Source organism: Buceros rhinoceros, unplaced genomic scaffold (assembly GCF_000710305.1).
Source record: "Buceros rhinoceros silvestris isolate BGI_N320 unplaced genomic scaffold, ASM71030v1 scaffold11032, whole genome shotgun sequence".
Taxonomy (NCBI): Eukaryota; Metazoa; Chordata; class Aves; order Bucerotiformes; family Bucerotidae; genus Buceros; species Buceros rhinoceros.
Window position 1 is genome coordinate 27,388 of NW_010399495.1, and position 8,042 is coordinate 35,429.

At 41.1% G+C, this 8,042-nt stretch overlaps 1 protein-coding gene across 1 annotated transcript in view; it reads right to left on the reverse strand.

Annotated features, from left to right (window-relative positions):
* ICE1 (interactor of little elongation complex ELL subunit 1) overlaps nucleotides 1-6,809 on the reverse strand; it is a 31,904-nt gene extending 25,095 nt beyond the window's left edge. Inside the window, exons 1-6 of the mRNA XM_010131501.1 lie at nucleotides 6,796-6,809; nucleotides 5,724-5,758; nucleotides 5,302-5,320; nucleotides 4,405-4,516; nucleotides 3,362-3,438; nucleotides 243-280 (exon numbers count right to left, since the gene is read on the reverse strand). Of these exons, the coding sequence (XP_010129803.1) occupies nucleotides 243-280; nucleotides 3,362-3,438; nucleotides 4,405-4,516; nucleotides 5,302-5,320; nucleotides 5,724-5,758; nucleotides 6,796-6,809 (295 nt within the window). The remainder of the gene's footprint in view (nucleotides 1-242; nucleotides 281-3,361; nucleotides 3,439-4,404; nucleotides 4,517-5,301; nucleotides 5,321-5,723; nucleotides 5,759-6,795) is intronic.
* Between the last annotated feature and the right edge of the window lie 1,233 nt (nucleotides 6,810-8,042).

Sequence of the window (8,042 nt, forward strand, 5' to 3'; positions counted from 1 at the left end):
GAGCAGACTTCAGAGGTTTTCATTACCAGAAGCTCCCTTCCAACTACACTATATGCCCAAGATGTTCAAGAGAAAACGTTTTGCAGGAGGGCTGATGTAATTCAGAGATTACGCTCCACACACAGTGCTGACCAGCCTTGCTCCTTGGGGCGTCAGAGATACTTGCAATTACTTCTTTGGATGCAAATGGAATCCAGAGACAGAGTAGGACAACAGCACAACACCACAATGTAGAAAGTTACCTTCAAGTTTCTTCACTTTATTTTCCAGTTTCTTTCTCCTGTTAAAAAGAAGATATTAATACATCATTTTTGTATGAAAACCCAGGGGGGTGGAGAGGGTGGGAAATCGAACCATTTCAGAGAAAACACTCTTCCAGACCCAGGTCCTGTGAGACCAATGTGTCCCTGAAGTTGAAAACTTGTATCAGTGGCATGTTGCGGACATTCCCACACAAACAGTTCTATCTATTACAGAGACAGAGTTTGCTCTTAAGAGTCAGTCCACTAATCCAGGTAAATAAATATAGCTACATTCAGCTAACTTGGAGTTACTAACGCAACCCCAGAAAACTGGCTTCAGGTTTTTTTGTATTCCTGCGATGTAATGTAGACAGGTTAGTTTTACTCTTTAAAACAATTAAGCTTTACTTACAATCAATAAGACCTAAGTAATAAGATAATCAGGAATAGCCTTCAGGATCACTTATGCCGCTTAGCTTTTTGTTCAGAATATCCAGGTATCGGCTAAAACCAAACCAAAAAATTATGCATCCTGAACAATTCTGACTTCAGATTTTTTACCTTATACACAAAACATACACAGAACTGGGGAAACAAAATAGAATAGTAAACACTTCTATTATCTCCCTCTGTTAAATCCTAGATGGAAAGTTGAATATGAATCAACAGTGTTACCTGGCAGTCAAAAGGGCCAACCGTGTCCCAGGGTGCATCAAGCACAGTATAGCTGTCAATGGAGGTGATTGTCCCACTCTGCACTGCACTGGTACAGCCCTACCTCGAGTACTGTGTGCAGGTTTGGGCGTCTCAATATAAAAAGGACATCAAACTGTTTCGAGTGTGTCCAGAGGACGGCAACCAAGATGGTGAAAGGTCTTGAGAGCAAGACTTATGAGGATTGGCTGAGGTCACTTGTTTGGCTCAGCTTAGAGAAGGCTGAGGGGTGACAGGCTAGAGAAATGCACTTAAGAGCTCATGCTGGATCGCAGCACACCCCTCTGGCCTATCAGCCATTCCTCACAACTTTGCCTCATTGGCAAACTCACTGATGGTATGCTCTGCCCCATCATGCAGATCACTAACAAAGACGTTAAACAGGACCAGACTGAGGAGGTGGTGCCGTTCCTCTCTCCAGAGTACACAGCTAGTTACTGTCTTCCATCTAGACTTTGCACCATTCATCACCACTTTCAGGGCCTGACCGTTCAGCCAGTTTTCAATCCACCTCACTGTCTGCTCATCCAGCTCCTACTGCAACAGCTTGAGGGGCTATAAGGCTCCCATGGGAGACACTATCAGAGATCTTTCTGAAGGCCTGTCAGACACTAGCTCCCATGGGAAACACTATCAATCAGAGATCTTACTGAAGGCCTGTCAGACACTAGCCACTGCTCTTCCCTCATCTACCAGGTATGTCATTGTAGAAGTTTATGAAGTCCATCAAGCATGACTTCCCCTCAGTGAAGCTATGCTGACTCCTCCTGAGGAGTTTCTTGTCCTTCAAGTGCCTGGAAATGGGTTCCAGGATGAGCTGCTCCATCACCTTCCCAGAGATCAAGCCAAGGCTGACCAGCCCTGGCTTCTCCGTCAAGACAGGAGTGAAAGATAGAATATAGGCGATCTATCTATATTGACACTCTATATTACCAGCACATTAGTTCCCTCTTAAGGTGCAGTTAGCCAGGGGTTTGCTGCTCCCTGCTGCTCTTAGATAGGATGATGTGCTAAAGATTCCTTTAAGCTCACAAGACAAGTACCTATACATGAAATGCAGTCTGGCAGAAGAACGGACAATGGCAAGAGTCAACAATGCTAGTCTGCTTGTACAATCTTCAGATGACAGTGGCTTGCTGCTGTGCTTCTGAGTACTGTATGTTTCACAAGCCATGTAAAGATACTAGGGTATCTCATTTGAGAGATGCTTCAGTCCCTCGATCATCTCCGTGGCTCTTCATTGGACTCTCTCCAGTACACCCACATCTCTCTTGTACAAAGGAGACCAGACCTGGACATAGTACTCCAGATGTAGCCTCGCCAGTGCTGAGTAGAGGGGAATGATCACCTCCCTTGACCTGTCGGTAACATCAAAATAGCTTAGGAACACCAAGTTAAAAATGATAGTTGGTTTATGAGGACGGAAGGAGTCATCAGTGGGAGTCCAATTGGGATGTATACTGGAACACATCAGAAATAAAAGCTGACTACAAAAAACAGCAGAAGGGTCTTAAAATTCCAAGGAAATAGAGAGCAATCATTGATATTGATAAATGCAAAGTGATGCACATGAAGAAAAACAACCACAGCTACAAACTCACAACACCTAGATGTACATTAGCTGGTTCTCTATTGAGAGCTTAAGAACCTTTCCATACAATGCTGAAAAGTCACAGCTCCCTGATACAGGTGATTTAGAGGCGTGGAGCACAAGGGGATTAAAAAGCAACTAGATTTATCAATTAAATTCACAAGAGAGTCCATCAAGAGCTGTAAGACATAATAACACACACATACACTCCAGGCAAGGACGCCTTTGCATGACTGGTTACCAAAGGAACAAACTTTGGAATTATCAAGGCACAGATTCACAATATTATGTCCTATGGCAGCAAAAATGGCTTCTGCATTTTTGGCGCAAAATCTCTTCTGTCCGTTTCCAAACATGGTGGACAGTTCAGGGCTTAATGAGCTGTTTCTTTAAAAACAATTATTTTAAGGACTGATTTTAAGTGCAAGCCACTCTGGCAATATAATTTACATATTGTCCTCAGAGACTTATCAGCACAATGGCAATGGATGGCAGTAACCGAAAGCCAAGACTAAGAACCACTTAACACTGGAGAAACTACGGCTTCTACTCTAATCTCACCCTGTTCTTAAAAACCTTTGCTAAACAACCATCAAAAGCTGATTCAAGACAGGGTAATAATTAAACTAATACTATATTCCAGAATGTCTGCTACAAAACTTAGAACCGGAGTTGATAGAAGAATGGTCTTAAGAATCCATAAGCATAAGAATTTTAGCAAAATGGAAAGCATAACTAGGTAAGGTACAAGACCAAGTTCTGGAAGAGGCAAGAGGGGGAAAGAAGGATTGTGCAAAAAGGAAGCACCACTCACACAGCATCACTGTTTAATATTTCTTCTTTAATTTTAATATATTCCAGTTGACTGTCCCGATAAATCTTGAGAGAACTCTGTGGAGAGGGAAAGCATAGTTAAAGTACGTCCTTACTGAGGCCAAAAAAAAACAGATGGCAGACACTTTACCTATTCTAAAGAAAACAGCATAACCAAAAAAAGTATATTCAATGAGAAAACAAACAAGTTGAGAAGTTGGGTTATTCTTCCTCTTTAAAGGCAAAAGTTATAACAAACAAACAAATCTCTATCTTTTGAGTACATGCCTCCAACACCTATCTGAATAGGAACTCAAAGTTTAAGTCAAGAGCACAACTATTTATACACCATGCATATATTCCACCTTTCTGAATAAGTGCCATCAGGACATCAGCTACTAATGCTTCCTGAGGGAAAAGGATTTAAAAGCCAGTTCTAACATGTAAGAAAAATTACGTACAGTGACAAAATATATGCTAACAACAAAAACTACAAGAAAGAGCATGAGGTACTTTTCGCAGAAATAATAGTTAATGTATAGAAAATACATATATTTAGGTGATTTGAACAGTCAAAACCTTTTCTTCTGAACATTAAATCTTAGCTAAGGGATGAGAGAGAAATAAGCAATAAACTTTTACATAAATTATGTAAAAGCATATGTTCAAAACGGTAACAGAAGCAAAACCCTAGTCTGCACAGACCCTCTTTGCACCTTTTTAGTAGTAGAAGATATAGAGAGTTCAGTAGTAATCTACTAAGATCAGAACAGAAAACCAAAGGAATTTGAATGTATCTCCTTCCTTACTAAAGAAATAAAACCCAAATAACCTCATTTCAAAAAACCTACAAAACCCTCAACTTTTTGTCTACCTGAAATCTGCTGCCATTTAATTGACTTCACCTAAAACCAGAGCGGCCTGTTCCAACAATCTGAAAATAACAACCGGGCTCATTAAAGCCTGCTTCATTAAGATCAGCATTAAATATATACATTTCCTTCAACAGAAAAAGTGCAAGTTATTTAAACCTTACAAGCACACCTTTTTTTCTTCCAACTCTGCTTTCAAGGAACCCAACTCTTCCTGGCACTTTTCCAGAGGCAGGATTTTCTGTAGCATCTGCTCTACTTGGCCACGAAGAGCGGAGATCTCTCTGAAACAGAAAGCGTAATTAAAAAAAAATTGCCAAAAGCATGGGTGCTTTCAAATCCAGTGTTCTGATTCTTGAGGCAAGTGTCTGAGTATTTTGCTTTCTCCTATGGAAAAAAGCTATGAGAGACACACGAAGGCTTTTAAGAGTCTTAAGTGTTCTCATTTTTCTATCCAACATTTTACAGAGAAAGAAAATTCAAGATCTGATTTTGAAACATTTAAACTGAGCCTAAAGCTAGATTCAAGTAGATGGCACATGCCATACAGGAATACTACCCAGCTGCCTACACTGAAGCATCATGAGTAAGTGTCTCTACCTAGGTAGCACTGTGAAATAAGAGCAGAGTCCAGCTGCAGGATTTTTCAGCAGGCAGGATAGTCCCTAAAGATTGTATGCTGCCTATTCCTCTATAACCAAATAGAGTCAGCAGGACACACAGCCACAACTCTAAGACAAAATGCTTTATACAAATATGGTCTCTCCAAATACGCTTACATTTAACTACCACCAAAAAATGAGCTCTGTATGTCCATCTGGTCACTTTAGACTCTTATGTAACACAGGGCCAGGAAGGAATTTCATACAGATATTGTGGAAGAAGGACAAATTCCTCTTCTCATCAAGGGTATCTCTGCTAGTTATGCCTTAGGAAGCATGGTAAAAGGAAGGACCATATTAAAAGCTCAGCCTAGACACAGGGCTGCTGCTGTTACAACATCAGACTCCTAAAAGTGTCAAAGACACAGAGACCAGCAACTTTAGTAAACAGTTTAAATCAAACTTACCGTTCAGCAAATTGAAGCTGTAAACTCTTGTTAAGTTAGAAATTAAAAAGTTTATCAAACACCCATTTGTAAAGAAACATGCAAAAAAAAAGACTTCCACACAAAAAACACAGGACTTGTAGAACTGTTTAACTGAAGTATTTCAATATGTTTGAAGTAAATAAGCAAAGTTTCTTCTGTAACATGAGAAAGCTTGCATCATTCCCAGCAAGGCAGATTTCAAATAGTCTACATTAAGCCACGTATTAGACACAGCTAGGTGTTAAGTGTTTAGTTTTAATTCTTTACAAAGCCTATCCAGTCTGTTCTTTAGAGGCATCATCTCTTAACTTAAACCTTAAATAAAAAGCCTCAAGCCCTCTTAAAAAAAAAGTTGATACATTCTCTAATATATACCAAATATATAGAAAAGTAAAGGATATCAGTGCATTTCTGTTGATACTCTGTCAGCAAACGACTGCAAGAAAAAAAGAGACATTATTTATTTTCTCACCCGATTTTGACAATCATGCCATAGGATACCTTTCCTTTCGCTTTATACATAAATAGAGAAAGTGTAAGACTGGTTTGCATTTTCTGCAACAGTTAAAAGTAATGAAGTAAGGTAAAAAAGGAAGGGGTCAAGCTGCAAGTATTTAAAGGAGAGGTAATTCCCATAAAAAAAAAAGTGTATGCACTGGGAGAGGGAAGAGGGATACAAAATCTGGAAGTAGGAAAAGGAATCTAGGGACACAGAGTAAACGAGCTTTGGAGAAAAGGGTCCCAGCTAAGATAGTGAGGGCTCTCTTATACACTTAAGGAAATCAAACTGCAGGACTGGAATTTACATTTGCTAAAGCCAGATTGCTGTGTACCTGGGAAAGGGTATATGAGAAATAAACCATTACAATTAGGAGACATAGCAAGGCTATTAGGCCATAGTATGAAGGTATACATAACATATCTCAGTACATTATTCCATACAATCAGATGTTGATGTTTATTGAGAAGAAGCGGAGGCAGTCAAGGAAGAGAAGGTAAATTATGAGAAGCATTTTAGAACATTACTAACAGATGTTTGACCTAATTTTTTGCATTCTGATATTTAATCCCAACAGCATTTCACACTTTAACACTTGGACTGAACACTGTTGAAAAAGTTGGCAGACACCATAATTCATAAGATTCTCATAATATACTCTTCACAATAAATACAATTAAATAAGTCTCTTCAAAGAACTGCTTCTGCTAGTATTCATAATAAGCTATTATAGCTACAAAAAGAAGCCCTGTTTTACTACCATTACAGAGATGTTTTAGGGCATAAATTAAAGAAGTCTTACAGTCTAGATTTAGGACCTGTTCATGAAGAAATTGCTTTCATTTTGAGAAGGATTTAGTTTTGTGCATTAGCGACTATTTACATTCCACAAAACTTATTTTCTGCACTGTTTTAAGAACTTAAGAGCAATAAAAACCAAACAAAAAAACCCACACTTGTGCAATTGTACTTACTCTCCATCAATCATTTTTTGCTTCAGTGCAATTAATGCGGCTACATATTCATTTATATTCTGTAAGGAAGAGTCTCAAGTTGGTAAAGAAGTTTCACCATAAATAAGTTACATTGTTAATGTTTTACACAATACAATAATCTGTCTTCTTTTTTTCAGTTCTCTTTGTGAGGAAGCTACTAATTCACCAAATTCATAAAAATACATACAGAGAATGCAGACTCCACAAGGAAGTATGCACACTTAGGCAAGGCTTTACTGCAAAAGCTTTTCAAACTTCGTTTTCACAGCAGGTTATTTATTAAAATCCCCGTAACTTTTTCTCTCAAAATTAAATTAAACTTTGACCGAATATTACCAATAAATGGCATCTAGGTCATTCGAGCCGACAGATTTTCCAAATTCTCAATTTACACCCATTCTAAGTGCGCCCGAAGACCTCCTCGGCCCGCTGATCTCTCAGCAGGGCCTTCCCCTCATTTAAAGGGGAAGCAAGGGTCTCCCAAAGCGTTATACTATAAAACTACAGGCTCGCTTACGAGCGGACTTGAATGACACTCCTTCTACTGCACCGAAGCAAACTCAAAAGGATACGCCTAGAAATTCACTAGCAGATCTCGCTAGACACGCCGCAGAGACACGAGCTACTTTTATGCATTTCGCCCGGCTAAAGCTCGCCACTGCTACTCCTTTTACAAAGGTCGTTTACGACGTTCACTACCCGAGCTCCCGCTGCACCGTGAGCGGTGAGTGTGGCTCTCAGCCCTTCCCACCCGCCAGCGGCCCAGCGTAGCTCCACTGCCGCGTCCTTAAACAAAAACCCCGCCCCAGGTGCTCCAGCACCACAGGGACAGCGGACCATTGCTACCTGCTGGAGAACGCCGCAGTTCGCACAGGCCACGACGGCGGCTGCAGTCCCGGCCGGCGGCGGCGGTGTCTCTCCAGGCATCATAGTGACCACCGCACCCTACGCCGGCCCCACTGACCGGCAGCGCCCGGCACAGACACACGCGTCCCTCCGCCCAACCCCAACAGCGGCGCAGGGTGGCAACCGAAGCCCCGTCACATGCCGCGCCACCGTCTCAGCAAGGACCCAGCTCGCCGTCGCCTCTTCGAGGGTGACTGCATCGCTGCCTGACTAGTGGCAGCGGAAGAGACAGCAGAAGGTGCTCTCTGCAGAGGTCGAGTGTCGGAAGCACCCGGTGAACACCATCTTGGCCCACTGAAATGAACACCTGCTCCTCACCC